Source organism: Fundulus heteroclitus, chromosome 24 (assembly GCF_011125445.2).
Source record: "Fundulus heteroclitus isolate FHET01 chromosome 24, MU-UCD_Fhet_4.1, whole genome shotgun sequence".
Classification (NCBI taxonomy): Eukaryota; Metazoa; Chordata; class Actinopteri; order Cyprinodontiformes; family Fundulidae; genus Fundulus; species Fundulus heteroclitus.
The window spans coordinates 19,919,127-19,936,524 of NC_046384.1; the positions used below are offsets into that span (position 1 = coordinate 19,919,127).

Genomic DNA, 17,398 nt, shown 5'->3' on the forward strand with positions numbered 1-17,398 from the left:
AAAGAAACAACAACACAAAAACAATGTAGTGGGAAGGCTTACCTATGACTCTGGAAACCACACATGTCCTTTTGCACTCCTCCTCTGTGTCGAAGCGGTTCCTGTTGCCGCCGCAGCCTCCATACCAGAACTGAGCGCAAGCGTTGGCCTGCTTGTCGTAGTACCAGCGGATGTTATATTCTCGACATGTTCCCTGGTCCAGAACCAGCCCGCAGCGAGGGTCCAAGGGCACGGTCTCTGCAGGAAAACGGGATAAGGGGGTAAGAAATCACACACAAAGACACGCACGCACACTCACACACACCAAAAATAGATAGCTGCAGAAAAAAAGAAAAAAAAAATCCATCCCCAGAGTGACCGTTTCCGCTCTGTTTCTTCAGGGAGGGGCCGGTTCCACTATAATAGCCACACTACTTCAAAAATAATTGGCCTGACTGTTCCTCGCTTCGCTGCACACGCGGCATGAAGGATACATCGAGCAAAGCTGTGCCCTCTCTGCCACCGGCTCACTAAACACACCGGACTGCTCCGTCACTGGCGATGCTAATCATGTCGCGTCACTGCAGGGGCTCCTGCAACCCCCACTCCTGCAATGATTTTGACTAACTGTCAGAAGTTTGAGGGTTTTAGCGTCGGGTTATCGCCAGCAGTTGTTGCTGCTTCACTTTGCATGTGATTATCCCAGCCGGGGCTGGTTGAATGGGATTCTCCGTTTTATCTCAGGCGCACCCTGGTAAGGATTGAATAGCCGGCCGCATTAAAAGTCTTTTAAGGAAGTTTAGTTTTGTCCAGGAAAGCGTCGTGAGGATGCAACGTTTTTTTTTGTTATGAAAGTCAAAAGAGAGGACCGGGGGGAAAAATAAACTGAAGACAAATCGAAGTTGAAATACACCAGCATAGTTCATGATGTTAGCAAGTGAAGAACTGACAGTACCAGCCACTAGTGACAGGTGAGGGCTCACCAAAAGGAACGGTTACTGTTTACCACTTTCCTGCAAACTACCAATGTTCATCCACTTAAAAAAAATAATGTGCCTGTTTGAGTACTGCGGAGTCCCTAAAGGGACATTGAAGAAGAATAAAAAACATTTTTTTAAACTTTTATTTTGCATTATTTTCCTTCAATGTCCCTTTAGGGGCTCCATAGACTGCTAGTGCGTGATAAAGAGCAATCGTTTCTGGTCAAAATTCACATACGCAGTTTTATTCATTTGTGTTCAGGCCTTCTGAGTCAATACCTTGTAGGAGCACCGTTTGCCACAATTACAGCTGCAAGTCTTTCTGGATAGATCTCTACCCATTTTGCACATCTAGATCCTCATATTTCTTATTACCACTTGTACAAAATAGCCCAATCTTCGCCAGATTAGATGTATAGTATCTATAAAAAATGTATTTTCAAGTCTCACTATAGATTTTCAATTGAATTTTAGGCTAGACTTTGACTAGGTCATTCTAACGCATGTATATGATTTGATATTAACCATTGCTTTAGAGCTCTAGCTGTGTATTTAATGTGACACTGATGGAAGGTAAACCAGAAGGTAAACCAGTTTGCTGCATACATTTTCCTGACAGCTCTGACAAATTTCCCTGTACCTGTCGAAGAAAAGCATGCCCAAAGCATGACCGAGTGGGGATGTTGGGTTCAGAGGGATTAGAGGAAAACCCAAAAATTTCAAACTGCAGCTTTGATTCTGTCAAATGTAAGGTTTAAAGATAATTTCCTCAACAGACAACTGCTAAAGATATGAAATTAGAGGAGATTGTGTGTACCTTTAGGAAGGGCTGGTCTTGGTGGAGGCACATATTGTACAGAAACGCCTGACGACGATGTGCTTATGTTTGTAGAGGATGAAGATGAGGAAGAGCCTCCACTCCCGGACGAGCTCCCTCTGGCGGGGGGCGGAGTTCTGTAGTCGGAGGTGCCGCGGTTAAATGTGTCCCCACGGTCGCTTCCTGTGTTGGTTATTACTGTCACACGCTGCCCTCCTGCACCCTGAGAAAGGAACAAACAAACAGAGCCTTGTGGCTTTACAGCGCTTTACTAACCCACATATATATTTGTTGCACTGCGTTCCATACGTGGACGGAGCTGGATCCTTTGCTGCCAGGCTGGGTTTTTTCTGTCCGACCGCCCTGGCTGTGAGTGCCGGCACCAGAGTTAGTGCCAGTCTGTCGGCCGTTGAGTATGTCCGGCTGCGTTATGGGCCTGAACCCGTAACCACCGGTGGCGTAGCTCCCGGTGCCGCCTCTGTTGCCGTTGTAGCCGTTGTTGCCTTGGCCGTTGTAGCCGTTGTAGCCGTTGGTTATTCTGTTGTATATCAAGGCTCCGTTTTCATCCTCGCAGAACTGACTGACTAGCTTGGACTCCAGAGCTGAGACGAAACACACACATGCAAGACAAAGGAGGAAAGAGACAACGGATCGTTACAGGAGTCCGGGAAGGTTTTCAGTGGAGTGTTCCAACTCTATCAGATGAGTTTCAGATTGTTGTGGGACCCTTACATATCCTGGGGTAAACAAAGAAAAACATTCCCATCATGGTTTCTACTTACACATGGTTGACAGGCAGGATCTAGTATAAAAGATTCATTTGAAATCCACCAAAAAAATTAACATCATGTCATTTACACAGCTTAAAGCCTTTTGAAAGAAGAGCCAGAGAAATAGCCAGAGGAACTGAAATTATTTGCTGCTGTAACACAGCCCTGCCCCTCCCCCGCCTGTTGCTACAGAGCACCGGCCAGCTGGCTGAGACGAAAGCTACCAAGCTATCGCAGAACGGTGCCGCAAACACAACCCGGCCTGAAGCTCTTGGCAGGTGACCGTCTGAGAGGAGGCTGGTTTGGGTTTGTGTCAGCCCTAGCATTAAAACACACTGCTCTCTGGCTTCATTCGTGCTGCCTCACACAAAAGCTTCCATCTTTCACCTCTGCCAACAGCGGACGGCAGAGCCAACAACAAGGCCGATCCCTTCAGAGAGTCACAGCGGTACAGTTTATCCATCAAGTCATGCCGGACTGACAGAAGACTTTTTCTTTACTCAACTGGCTTTAGGATTTACTGAATCCTATTCTTTATCAAAGTCCTTGAAAATGCAATAAATTCACACTTAAACTAATGAACTAAGCCTCATTGAATTGACTTTGTTTAATGCTACTTGGACTACTCTCCTGCAGTTCCAGAGTCCCTTTTTTTTTTGCAACTGCCACATCATTAACTGAAATGAAAAGGACGGTTAGAGAATCTCTCCTTAACCTTAACTTGCAAAATATTAAAGGATGAGAACAAACTGCTTGATTTTTTTCTGCTTGATTTTTAATCGGCTGTCAGAATTTCAGGGAGCAAGACCTGAAGATTTAGTATGACTGCCACCCATACGAGACAGAGATAGCTAATAACATTTAATCGTAGTCTACAGGGTATTTGCACTTCTCTCATGACGTTTTTTTCAGGTGGATATGTCAATGTCTGCACAAAGTGCAGAAGAGTTCAAGGTTTTCAGCTTGCGTTGCTCATAATACTCAGATTGTTCAGTTACAACACTATTGGGTCAGATGAAAGTTACGGCTAACTTCTGAGATAAATGCAATGAACCAATACTTTGCTTTGCTAACCTCTTAACAGCTATTAGGAGTGAAAGTGACACAGAGGATGAAGATTTCACTGGATTTTAGTTATTTGGAGTGACACGGGCGCTTTGGTTAACTTCTTCGCATGTTATTTATGCTATAGTTATCTGAATAGCTTTTAATATGTTATGTTAACATACCAGCCACGTTCTCAGTTGTGTCATGTAGCGTAAGCTAACCGTACAATTACTCAGCCTGTTGTTGCCTCCGTTCTATTTTTATTTAAAATTGCCTTTCGAGATGACATGTCTGTTCTTGATGTTGTATATTATCAAATAAATTTCCCCCAAAAATGCGACTTATACTCCAGTGCGACTTATATATGTTTTTTCCTTCTTTATTATGCATTTTATGGCTGGTGCGACTTGTACTCCGGAGCGACTTATAGTCCGGAAAATACGGTACATTTATGTTCAACAGACTAGCTAAATGCTGGATAATCCTGGAACAGAACCTGGTTTCAAACGGTAAAGACTTTAGACTCGGGCAGATTTTACCTGCTTGAGGTAAACAAGCAGGTATTTTTAGGGACAATGTCCCTAAAAATACAGCCAGAGCTGCTTCAAGGCTCTTCATCCAATATTGTATTAATTGAGCCACTTTGCTAAAAAGAACGCTCAAAAGGATCCGTAAAGCAAGTAAAGCCAAGAGAAAGGTGGTTGCACAAAATGACTGACTTAGGGGGGGCTGAATACAAAAAGCTCACTCTACTTTTCAGATTCTGCTTTGTAATGAAATTGGAAACTCATGCATTTTTTTCCTTTAACGCAACATGGGAAAATGTGAAAAAAACTCCAGAGGCAGAAACACTTTTGCAGTGTATGGCATATTTTTCTATTCTAACCACATGTAGTCCTTTGGTTTGGCCCGTTTGTCAATTCATACCTGGCAAAGTGTTGAAGTCGTCAATCAGGAACATGTGCTCACTGTCCGGGTCGGAGGCGATCAGGTTGAGCTCTCTCAGGAAGTCGGCCTGCGTCGGGTCCGACGAGTTCACGATCCCCAGGGCGAACATCTCAATGTTGGCGGCGTGGGCCTCTCTCACGGCTATGTCCAGCTTGACCGGCTCCCGTTTGTCCGTCTGCCCGTCCGTAATCACAATGGCCACCTTGCTGACGCCCAGGCGTGAGCTGTAGAAGGCCTCCTGTGTGGCCTTACGGATGGCCGTACCGGTATGGGTCCCCTCGCCCATGTATGGGATGTTCCTGATGGCCTGCTTGACGTCCTCTTTGGAGTTGTAGCGAGCCAAGTTGAAAACCAGCTTGACCTCCAAGCTGTACAATATCAGACCGATCCTGGTGGCGTTGCGGCCCACCGTGACCCGGTCCACCAGAGTGGTCACGAAACCCTTGATGATCTCGAAGTTATCCGGCCCCACGCTCTCCGAGCTGTCAATGACGAACACCAGCTCCATGGGCCTCTCCTTGCACTTGATCCCGCATCCTAGAATGACATCATGGCTGCAATGTCACTTTCAGTAGGTGGAAATCTGATCTGACCATCTACAGATAAGGCCAGACAGAAGCTAAACCCTCTCCGGTTGCATTGTGCGCTGCGGACAAGTGAAAGATCGGGAGATACTTTACCACAGATCTCTTTGATCATTCGAATGATGTCCTCTCTCTGAAATGAATCCGTCATCAGAGCATGAGTTCATAAATGGCAATGTTAAATAACTGATGAGAAAAGGATATGAAGAAGTGAGACTCACAGTGAGGCCTGCTTCGCCTTTTACACCGGGCAGACCCTAAGATGAGGATGCAATGAACAAAACTGTGCTGAGATCTCTGAATTAATACCAGCTTAAATAAGCAGAAGCAATGTTTACACCATGGATGGATGGATGGTATGGAACTCAGGAAATAGAAATATGCCCCACATTCAGCTTTACTTTTCATACTTATGACCTGAAATACTTAAATCCACCCCCACCCCAGAACTTGTACCAATCAAAGCGCCACTCACAGGTTGTCCCGGCGTTCCCGGATCGCCCAATTCCCCCTTGAATCCTTTCAGCCCCCTCTCTCCTGACAAGCCACGGTCGCCCTAATGCACAAAACAAATCAAAGCAGCAGCAATCAAGCAACGACTCGTGACCCCAAATTTGCCACGCGGAGGGTTTAAAACCAGATATTGACTGACTTTGGCTCCTTGAAAGCCCTCTCCCGGTAAACCTCTGGGCCCCGTCACACCTTGGGCCCCTTGTTCACCCTGAAGCACACACACACGTAAAATAGTCACGAAAACATACAGACATTATATAACTATATTTGTGCATTTTAGACCTGAATGAAATGCACTAGTATCTCTCAGAGTTAATTGACAATGATACTTATTGATGGCATGAAACCAAAGCCTACCTTGGGGCCTTGAACTCCTTGTCCCTGTGGCCCCGTAGGTCCCTGTGGACCTGGTCGCCCGGGGTTTCCCTGCAAGAACAACCCCACTCAGGTAAGAGCCTTAGCCTGTGCTGCTACTGTTAAATCCTTCCATCTATCATTACTGCCGTATTTTTTCACAAAAATATGCACATTCATAGCGAGTGGACAAAGAACGACTATTTAGGTACAGACACATGTTACAAAGCTGGCAACAAAGAAGAAGACAAAGAAGATGCATGTTGGCATAAAAAAATAACAGTTTTCTTTTTTTTTCCTGTGTTGAATACCAAAATGAGCTGTTGGGGCAGTGGGGGGAGTTGGGTTGCTGGTTGACTATGTGGGGAATTCTCCCCAGTAGCTTCTCTAAAAGATTAAATCTTGCATGTCTCCATCAAGCTGAAGAAGCTGAGAGTTGTTTAATTGAATTTATTTTTAATTTAATCAAATTTAATGTAATCCAAATTACGCAGCGATACGATAGTAACAAGGGCGCGGTGAATATAAAGTTACACCCGGATTTAAAGTCGGAGGCAAATGGAACACAGTGTGATGTTGAAGTATTTACCCTCTTTATACATTTCTTCTATTTTGCCCTTTTTGGTCTCACTTAAATGTCATCTTGACTGATTACTCAATTTCAGGCCAACTTGACTTTGCAGAACAGTTTTAATCCCAACATGAACACAAGGTCCTGGCTCAGCACCTCAGCTCAACTTGACTAGGCCACATTTATTTGCTCGGCCAACGGGTGTGTGTAAGCTTAAGCTCACAAACTGATAACAGACGTTCTCATTCAGGATTTTTTGCTAGAGAGCAGAACTTGCAGTTCCATCGATTGCAGCCAGTCGCCCAGGTACTGAACCGGCAAAGCAGCCCCCGACCATAACACTACCACCACCATGTCCGACTGCTGGCTTGATGATCTCTTCCTGCTTTGTCAGTGCAACGGGACAGGACGCATAACCTTAAAAAAAATAACCACTCTTGTCTCTCAAGTCCTCAGCTACGTTTAGTGGTACTCAAAAGGAACTTTACGACAATGTTAAATGCCAAGCTAATTAGCTGTTGAAAGCAGATCTTGATGCAAATCTAGATGTTATTGATGGCTTTTAAAGTTATTTCAGAATTAAAGCCATATATCCTAACATTGTCTCGTGTCTAACATCATTTAGTCAGCGTGGAGAAGGCCTGACATCTGTCAGGGTGACATGTTTCCTCACTTTGTTCCGCCTTTGGAGACTTTATCTGCGTCCCTAATTAAATCTCGCCCCCTGCAAATGACTGCGGAAGCGCTGCGACCTGCAGAGACGTTGGTCCGCAGCCCGCGGGGAGCGAGGACGGGGATCTGCGAGGACGCACGGAGCGCTGGGTGTTGTTCAATCAAGGCCTGCTAGAACAAGTGTTCCTCATCACACACGCGTCTGCAGAATCACACTCCACCCGTGTGACAGGGCGCGGTGGGGGTGATTATATAAAATACGCTTATGAAGATGGCTACCTTTCCCATTCTGAAAGTTTCACAAGCAACACAAAGCAGAGGAAGGATTATGGAATCGGAAGAAAATGATGGTGGGTTTTCCAAATAAAAATCTGGCGAGAGCTGCATGCCTTTGTATTCAGCTCACCTGGTTTGTAGAAGCACATTTCGAGATGCTAAAATCTGCCCGTCTTTTGGGGCTTGTCTCTACTAGCTGTGTACATGCAGAGATGGACATTTCTGGCACATTATTCTTTAAGAAACAAACCCGGTTCAGATTGGATGGAGAGCATTTGTGAACAGTAATTTTCAAGTTTTGCACAGAAATAACCACTGGATTTTGATCTGGACTTTGACTAGGCCATCATAGCACATGAAAGTGCTGCGAATCAAATTTTTACATTGTAGCCAGGATGTCCTTGTGTTTGGCTCTATCCATCTACCCATCAGCTCTGATCAGGTTCCATGACAGCATAATGCTGCCACCGCCGTGTTTCAGGGGAGTATTCAGGTGATGAGCAGTGTTTGTTTTATTCCACACATGCAGGCAGCGTAGTTCAATTTTGGGCCCATCTGACCACAACACCCTCTTCCACATATTTGGTTGCGTCCCCTACATGGCTAAGTGCCAGCTCTGTGGAGTACCTGATCAAAAGTAATAGTAGTAGATTCTTATACCTATTCTATTTAGGGGTACCAGAGTTATAGCCTCGTGAGACCATCCTGATCTCGCGAGCTTTCAAGGTTTCACTCGCAGATCAGTCTGGCTACTTTCCGTTAATGAAAATTTGGAGCCGTTCACCAAACGAACGTCCAATCAGCGTTGGCTTTGAGGCGGGTTGAGGTGTGACGCAACGAGAAGCGCGACAGTTCAGTCTAAAGAACATGGCGGCTTCAGCCGAGGAAACTAGCGTTAGCGTGGCTATCAAACAAGTTTTATCGGAATTACAGAGTATTTCATTGCTGAAAGAAGAGCAAAACACTGCTCTGGAGGCTTTTCTCAGAGGAAAAGATGTTTTTGCTCTTCTCCCGACTGGTTTCGGCAAGAGCTTGTGGTTGTGTTTTCATCGTCGCTGTTAGTACGTCATATGCTTCGTTGATCTGATTGGTTTATTTGGCCCGTCTATCACCAACATAGGCCAATCAGCTAACCAGTATTTTCGCCCCTTCCCAAAATTACTTCAACAGAAGGTTTCCAGATGGATATGCGGAGCAAATCCATCTGGCGGAGTCAGGTTAGCAGAGTTACAGGGGCCAAATAAAAACGTCCTGCCAACCTTTTTAAATTTGTATCTGTGAAAAAAAATGTTTAAACCATTGCAGAATTTACTTTTACTGCAGAATTATGTGCTACTTTGTGTCGGTCTGTCATGTCAACCCAATCACATATATTAAAAGCTGATTTGTGGAAATATGACAAAATGTGTAAAAACTTTAAATACCTTTGCTGTGGCCTTAAAATACAGAATGAAATGTGCCTTTTTTTGAAGATTAAATGCCAGAGCGTGTAAGAAAAGCCAAATATTTACCAAGATTATAAATAAATCCTTCTTTTGACTCATGAATGTACAACTTTCGGCTTTCAAAGGTTACAAAAAATGTAAATGGAAAGTCCCACACCTGGACAAAAAAAAAATGCATCTAAAATGCTTTTAAATTTACCGGAGGTCCTTGGATGCCTTCTCCTGGTGGGCCAGGTAGACCAGGCAACCCTCGAAATCCAACATCCCCCTGAAAAGTTGCGAAAACACGCAAGATACACAGTAAGAACACATAAACACCAGGAGCGTGCATTTCAACAATATGCAAATACTGAGTAAAAACAAATGTTATTAATCGCCACTAAAAAGTAGAGCTAGTAAGCACAATTGGCTGGTCCCTGGTTTTGCCCTGATTGAGCAGAAACTCAAAAATCCGATGTCTTCCTGATCAGTGAACACACCATACCACACAATCAGAAAGATCAAAAAAGGTGTAACAAATATTTTGGCCTTTAGCAGTTTTGGTCGTTTCATTGGCAACTTTTCTGAGTACAAAAAAAGTCGCCAATGATCTTTTATTGACCCCAGCAGGACAACATATTCAGATATTTCAAAACTCAGCAATAATATTTGAGACAAATTTGAGTCCAGTCTCACAGAAACCTGAGATTGGAAATTGGCCACAAAGCTTTGATCAATCGATTTCTACTAAAAATTGACAATTTTTGACTTTGAAACAGTTACCTGCAAGCTTTTGATCTAATAAATGACAAATACCATCAACATTGGCAGATGTTTAATTTTATTCCTGAGGAATATTGTCAAAAGAACAGTTTTCTGGACTATCAAGAACTTTTAGCCGAAAAGAAAAGCCTCCAAGTTGTCCAAGACTGACAAGCCAGCACCAGGACCATCTCATCCAAAGGAGCGTTCAATCATGTTGCCACCATTGCAGAGCTTACCCAGTACTGGCAGCAGGTGGGAGTGTCTGAATACACATGTAAACAACCTTCTGACAACAAGACCATCAAAAACTAGGATTTAGAAGCAAAGTTCTCTCTCCCAGGGCTGCAAAAACAAACATTTTTCATCATTCTTTTTCTCCAATCATGGTTTGGGAGTTTTTGCAGCTTGTTTCCGGCTGAATGTTCTGCGCTGAATTTTTTTTTTTGTGTGTGTGTGTGTGTGTGGTATCCGATGAAGGTTAAGTCGAGTGTGCTGCAGTAGAAGCCTGTAAGGACTTCCCAGGTCATTTTGCACTTGAGGTCTTGTTAAGTATGAAATGTCCTGATCAGAAAGCACCTTGTTCTTGTTCTTGGGGCCTCGACAGAGAGAACAAATGTCTGTTTTCCAGCGTAGGTGTTGGCCTTTAAGTCTCCAGTTCTTCATCCCAACTCTATTAAGCTCTCAAGACGCAGGTTGGATAAACAGAAACCAACAAACTGTGATCAGTCTAAAAACTAATGACACTAGAATGGGTCTCCATCAGTCAGGATGTGGCCCTGATTTAGATATCCAGGTCCTCTGCAAGGACAAGTAGTTCAGAAAGGAAACCATAGGCTTCTCTTTCTTCAGGGACCCTCAATCTAAATGCATCCAAAACCAGAAACTACTGGCTCTCCTGGCTGTTTCATTTTTACTCAAATCTAATTTTCTGTTGGATTTCAGGGGTCAACTATAAAGTTAGAATCATGGAAGGAGCGTGGTATCTTTCTGATTCAGACGCGTTCTCACCTTTGGTCCCGGGATGCCCACACCCTCGGACCCAGGTTCTCCAGGAAGCCCCGGCATACCAGGAGGACCCTAAACAACAGAGACAATCATTCATCAGAAAAAAATATCCACCTTCGCTGGTTTGTACTCATTTAATTTACACTGCTGACAATAATGTGGTCTGGTCTAACTGTCTGCCAGACAGTAGCTAAAACACCAGATCTCGTGGATTATTTAGGTATTAAGGACACGTTATTTTCTTTCTAAACTGGAACTCATCCCAGCCTGAATGTCCCGATGTCTGTTCTGAGCGTTTGCGGCAGGAGCGCACAGGACATCTGCAACTTTTGGGTAATAAATGTCTAACAGATGGATGGACAGCTGGAACTGATGAACTTGACGTGGAAAACACAGAGAGAGATGATGGAGAACTGGGTGTAATGTGTGATGAATGGTGCTCATGTTGAGAATTATAGGTTGATGGATAGGCAACGTTCTGCCGGCCTCGGTTTTCTCACCGTGGGGCCGGGATAGCCGTCTCCTTTGGGACCAAACGGACCAGCGGGGCCTCGATCCCCTCGATCCCCCTATAACAGAGCAATCAATCCAAAGGTAGATGACTTTTCCACACAAATGATATTAAGAAATGCAAAACATTTGATACAAGGGTAACAAAACAATCTTTGCTTTTAGTTCCATATTTTTGATTTTCTCTCAGTTCTGCCTCCCATTAATGCTAGCTGATCATTGATTTTTCCAAACAAACACTATCTAGTCAGGACATGTAAGAACTTAAATATTTAAGATCGGTCTCTACAGGCAGGAATTTCATCCTTCCCGTAGTTCTTTCATGATTATTTCCATTTTAGACATATTTTCCACCAGAAAATACTTTCTGTTACCTTTGGGCCAGGAAGTCCATAGCCAGTTTCCCCAATCGGACCAGGAGGACCGCTTGGGCCAGGGTCACCCTACAACAAGGTTTAAAGCATAAAGATTTCAGATATAGATGACACGTACATACTATTGCCAATAAAGCCACACAATTAAATACATTTTTGTTGTAAGTATTTCCAAATGTATGAGAAAGGAAGTGAACCAGAGGTCATGGTGGAAATAGAAGAGTTTAGTTTACTTCAATGCTGTGGCATAGGCACACCTGGATATTTATCTATAGAAATGTTCTGCAGCTTCTTACAGCTTTTATAAATAAAGGTTTCTGAAACATATATTATAGTGAGTATTCTTCTTATCTAAAGGCTCATTTTAATGTGGGAGAAGCTGATTTAATAGGTGCAAAAAACCCAACCAAAAGCTAGAATTTGAGTTTGTAATTTTAAGGGATGAGCTGGGGAGTCCACGGTAATAAACCCTCATTAGCGGCCCCTTGTGGCCACCCTGGAGCTTGCAGTATTCCAAGTGAGCTGGAAAGAAAACCCACGTCAGACTAGGGTCAGTGAACTGACCAACCAAAAAGGTGTATTATTGTATAAAAAGAACCGTAACCTATTTTTGCTCACTGTCTGACTTTAAATAAAAATAAACATATTTCCTCAGATAGAATTCATACATTTCTGCCCAAATGGAAATTTGTTTATGTTTTTTTCTCTCTTTCTAAACTCAGAGGTTTACAGACACTTGTATTATGGTATCTTTGGTGTAACGGCTTTGCAAGATTCCCACAGGGTAATTCACAATTCCTGATTTAAATGGAGGCATCTCTGCTGTAGTATTTCAAGGTGACACCTTTAAACCCACTACTTCATTGTGTGACGTAATAGGAACAATACCTGGACAAGAATCATGCACCTCACATTTTCACATGCCTGAAGGTGCAAACAATTATACACAAGGATAAACACCGGAGTTTGAAGCCATCGTACCATCCAGTAAGGAGAGAGGTTCTGCGTCCCAGAGATGAACATGTTTTGGTGAGAAATGTACTAATCAGCTCCCAAAAGAAAAGCAAAAAGGACCTTCTGAAGATGCTGGCTGAAGCTGATAAGAGAGTTTCAGACTCCAAAGTTTAACAAAAAGCCAGATTACAGTTTTAAAATGCAATCAGGGACAAAGATCCTAATTATTGGAGACGTGTTCTGAGAAGGCTAAGGGTTTGGCGATAATTACCACTGTTAAATTTCACAAGTTGATCCAATCTGGTCCTAAAAAAAAAAAACTATGCAACTTTCTGACTCGATCTGTCTGGTCTGAAGACCTAACCAAGCTGACCAACCAATCACACGGGACTTTGGAAGACATGTTGCACTGCGTCATTAAAAACAAACCGGATTCTCCTCTTTTATTTTGCATCTCACTCTTTAAATTCAGTAAGAAAGAAGAACAGAAGGTATACAATAATAGATGATTGACTCAGGGTCATGAAAACATTCATTTTGAAGTTTCAGAGACATCATCTGTGTCAGCCAAAACATAGTTTCAGTTAATGTCCTCAAGGATATTTTCAAGGTACTTGCAGAACCCATTATTTGTGTGCATAGGGTCAGACTTAGGGTGTGTGTGTTCACTAAACTCCATAAGTATCATGAATGCCAGTTTCTGTCATTGTCACCCCCTTCTATAACTTTTTTCAATACCCACACAACTTTTTTTTTATTAATAATGAACCTCACTGTAGTTTTAATAATGGCACATAGTTCTTTCCGTATTTTGCCTGCTGCAAGAATCAAAATTTCTCTTCAGGGAATTTAACATATTCATCTCAGTTGAACTATAATGACATCTTTGTGAAACAAGCGATAATTGCTTTCACACAAAACGAACCGGCGCGTAATAATCACCTAAATACAAACCTGAAAATATGCAGGAATAGTGAAGTTTTTCACTGCGAGAACTGAGCGCTCATACCTTGGGTCCAGTAATGAAACGTCCTGGTGGACCAACAGATCCTGGCCTCCCTTGTGCCCCTGGCTCCCCCTGATTAAACATTAATTCAACCGAATCATTAACTCCCGACCTTTCATTAACTGCCAGTCATCATCCTGTCACAGATTGTTTACAGTTTTAACTAACAATGGCTCAAAGGATTCCTACCTTTGGTCCCGAGGGTCCGGCAATGCCAGGCGGACCCGTCAAGCCTCTTATTCCTCTTTGGCCTTGGTCACCCTGAGTGGCCGTGTAGAATATATGGTTATTTATGCCGTAGCTGTGAGTCTCTTACTCATTTGTTAATGTACGTACACGTCTACCAAGGGCTTTCACAAGAAAAAAAAGAGTGTAACAACAAAATACCAGTTATGCATGATTAATCCGCCCCACCCTCCCAAAAAAGGAAGTGGTCTTAATACACTTAAGGTACACTAAACAGAAAAAAAACCTCAATATATGTTATGCTCCAATTAAAAGCTAAAACAACTTCGTCCAATACGTCACTACCAAGCACGGTCTTCGTTGGGGGTCATCATCTTTTGTGGCATGCACAAGCTGATTGAACGAACAATCCTCCCCATGCTATGAGAATGAAGAAGGAAAAAGTTAAACTGAGTACCTTTTCACCCTGAGTGCCAATCCCTGGCGTGCCTTCTGGACCTCTCAGACCAATGGCTCCTGGTTCACCCTAAAGCCACAGACTCTGAGGTTCAATAAATGTGCTTTTCATTCCATATAGAGGTATGAAGAAAATGCTCCAAACTACCTTTTGTCCTGGAGCGCCGTCCTCTCCAGGAAGCCCAGGCAAACCTGACAGTCCTGGTGATCCTGGCTCCCCCTGCAGACAAATGTTAGGTTCTTCTAAAGTGCATGGACCGCAGACCTCCGCACCATATTAAACTCAGGCCTCGTTCACACCAGACAATGACCAAACTATGACGTTAAAAATCAGTCAGCATTTGGGCGGTCCCTAGAGGGTCTTGAAGAGGTCTTCTGGATTGTGTAGAAAACAAAATGCACTGCTGATCATTAGGTGGCAGCATTTCTGGGTCCTGGATGCAGTGTGATTGAGCCTGGTAGCACCAACGGTACATCATCCATAAAATATAAGTATTGCACACCTGCGCAGATTGGTTATAAGGGGATTTGAAGCAAGACTGGCTTGATGAGAAGGCTGTTTTTTTTTTTTTTGCACAGCTGCTTTGCGCATCTGGTTCCACTATTGTTCTGGCTGCAGTCAAAAGGATGTCACCCATTAGCCTCAACATCACAATGCCATTAAAAAAAAAAAGAAAAAAACTGCGTAAACGGCTTTCCACCTGGAATAGGGCTCTTAGTTGGAGAAAAGCGCGCACACCTCCAAGTTGCGCGTATAAAGCTGGGAGTTGTCGTGTAGGAGAGCTGGAAAATCAGCATTTTCCATCCAATCAAAAATAAGTAATTTCACTGTATTAGGCAGCAGGAGGAGAAGGAAAATGACAAGAATCACCTTGTAGAGTTTCTAATGTAATTTTGCATTAGTTTACCAAAATAGCTTTAGGTTTCATAACCTTGATAGGATAAGTGATCAGTGATTTTGCCTCATACCTTCTGACTGCACTACCAAAGATCAGTGCTCAGAGACCAGAGTGAGATTAAAAATAAGGCCCAGGTTGCCACAGGTTGTAGCTCACAACTCTTAGTGCAGAAAAATAAACTCTCGCCTGCATTTTTATTAAGGTATTAGGATGCTGATGAATATGCCGGTGTTTCCTCCTCCACAGTAAAGCAAAAACTGGTAGCTGGGGTGCATAAAACCTTCCACATAAATCAATTAAGCAGATTGGTAGGAAATATCCAAGTGAACCTTTGTTGGTAGCACTAATAAGAAAAGCAGCAGACAGAGAAACACGGCGTACAAAAGGTACAACAGTGTCAGACTCTCCATTACATAAAAATGTGAGTTTTCCGATTTGCTGTGAATCAGCATCGTTCAAACAATGGGGCAGATCCCAAACAACATAGAGTGGTATTGATCCAGTGTGAAGGGGACTATAAATGATTGTGGCCTTTTAAATCAAAAGAACCCCATGACTCACCTTCGCACCGGGATCACCAGCTCCTCTTTCTCCTGGAGCCCCAACTTCACCTGGCAACCCTTGGTCTCCCTATAACAATATACCTTCAATGATATATATATATATATATATATATATATATATATATATATATATATATATATATATATATATATATATATATATATATATATATATATATATATATATATAATATGTGACAAGTGAATACAACTTTGATTTCTCATAATGTTTGGGTCCGATTTAAAACAAACCTTGGGTCCAGGAAAACCCTCTCCCTGTGGGCCTCTTATTCCTGGTGGCCCCCTTGGACCTTCTGTTCCCTGCAAGGAAGACAAAAAGCGATTCTATCACAATGCCTCACGATACTTGAATTATTGCGATGCATCGCAATGCATTGCAATATTTTTACTGAACACTGTTGGAATAAAATACAGCCATTACCAGTGGCTGACAGGCTGTGTATGATCTGGATAGTGTCTTCAATTGATGCATAACTGAAAGCAACTGTATTCATACATAGCTGTATTTATTGAAACGCCTTTTGGAGGTATTGCCATGAAAACAAAGATTACTGTTACTGGAGTGGACACACTGACAAAAAGTGCTTAGGATTTATAAAACTTAAAATAACAAAATAAGGATCAGTGTCGTTTACATGGCCTCAGTGGCCCTTTAAACCAATGAAATGAAAACATTCAAATGTTTGCGCGTGTAGAAGTTGGGGCTAGCTTGCAATCGAGTGTTGTTTGTTTAATCAGTGCTTGCAGCGCTGGCGGCTCTTGTTTTTCTGGATGGCGCCTCTGCATGTGTGCTTTTAAGTTTGTTGTGTTCCCACAGTATTTCATTACGATGTAACAGTGTTTGCAAACTGGGTGCGTCATATCAATTTTGTTTTTACCTTCTTTGTTTTTAAAGCCAAAATGTGTCCAAACATCTGACTTGACATTAGATGGAGCTGGGCGAATTTTCCCAGTCTCTTCCATGTTTTGTTTATGAACGACTCGTCGCAGTATCCCACGGCCGGAAATGCTTGTGACACAAGGCAGCGGGCGTCAACACATCCGCAGCGACATCTACTGGACTGGAAGTTGTATTCCACTTGTTTCTGGCTGATTTTCGCCAACCATTCATCCATTTTATTTATTCGTTTTTTTAAATTAATAATCGATACTTGGCATCAAGAATCGATGCATTGGATCGCGAATATTAGAATCGCGATGCATCATCATGACGATTATTTTGCACACCCCTTGTACAGATGTGTCTCAAATATATATACAATAACATCCACAGTTGACATATTTAACCGTTCAGATTTTAGGGGGGTCCATTGCACCCCCCCCCCCCTAGCTCCGCCCCTGTACGGTGAAGACAACTTTTTAAGTTAAAACTAAGCTTTAGAGTGGGGAAGAAAGGGAAGAAAAAGTGCATCTATTCAGTGACAGTTGTGTCAAGCGGTGGGGTTATATTTTGGTGTACACAACATGCAAGGATGGATGCTTCCTGCCTTGTATCAATGGTTGATGCTGGAGGTGGTGGTGCTGGTGTGGGGTCATCTGAGCCCATTTGACAGACCCAACTGAGTGTTATTTGCGGAGGGGACCGAACACAAGGTGCCTGAAAACAATGGCAACGCTAGCCTGCTAGCAATGATCCCTTAATTGGTCATTGCTACTTTCGATTTCATTGAATTCAATGATCCTGTCAAAGGTTGGGTTAATCAGTAATGGTGAGTCAAAACAAA

General features: G+C 42.9%; 1 protein-coding gene across 1 annotated transcript in view; it reads right to left on the reverse strand.

The window, feature by feature from the left end:
- Nucleotides 1-17,398, reverse strand: part of LOC105935474 (collagen alpha-1(XXVIII) chain) — a 43,809-nt gene that overhangs the window by 2,527 nt on the left and 23,884 nt on the right. The window contains exons 17-35 of the mRNA XM_012875866.3: nt 15,906-15,974; nt 15,652-15,720; nt 14,340-14,411; nt 14,193-14,261; nt 13,739-13,810; nt 13,553-13,621; nt 11,590-11,658; nt 11,206-11,274; nt 10,709-10,777; nt 9,156-9,224; nt 5,996-6,064; nt 5,778-5,846; nt 5,601-5,681; nt 5,347-5,382; nt 5,222-5,258; nt 4,521-5,078; nt 2,086-2,378; nt 1,777-1,999; nt 43-237 (exon numbers count right to left, since the gene is read on the reverse strand). Of these exons, the coding sequence (XP_012731320.2) occupies nt 43-237; nt 1,777-1,999; nt 2,086-2,378; nt 4,521-5,078; nt 5,222-5,258; nt 5,347-5,382; nt 5,601-5,681; nt 5,778-5,846; nt 5,996-6,064; nt 9,156-9,224; nt 10,709-10,777; nt 11,206-11,274; nt 11,590-11,658; nt 13,553-13,621; nt 13,739-13,810; nt 14,193-14,261; nt 14,340-14,411; nt 15,652-15,720; nt 15,906-15,974 (2,257 nt within the window). The remainder of the gene's footprint in view (nt 1-42; nt 238-1,776; nt 2,000-2,085; nt 2,379-4,520; nt 5,079-5,221; nt 5,259-5,346; nt 5,383-5,600; nt 5,682-5,777; nt 5,847-5,995; nt 6,065-9,155; nt 9,225-10,708; nt 10,778-11,205; nt 11,275-11,589; nt 11,659-13,552; nt 13,622-13,738; nt 13,811-14,192; nt 14,262-14,339; nt 14,412-15,651; nt 15,721-15,905; nt 15,975-17,398) is intronic.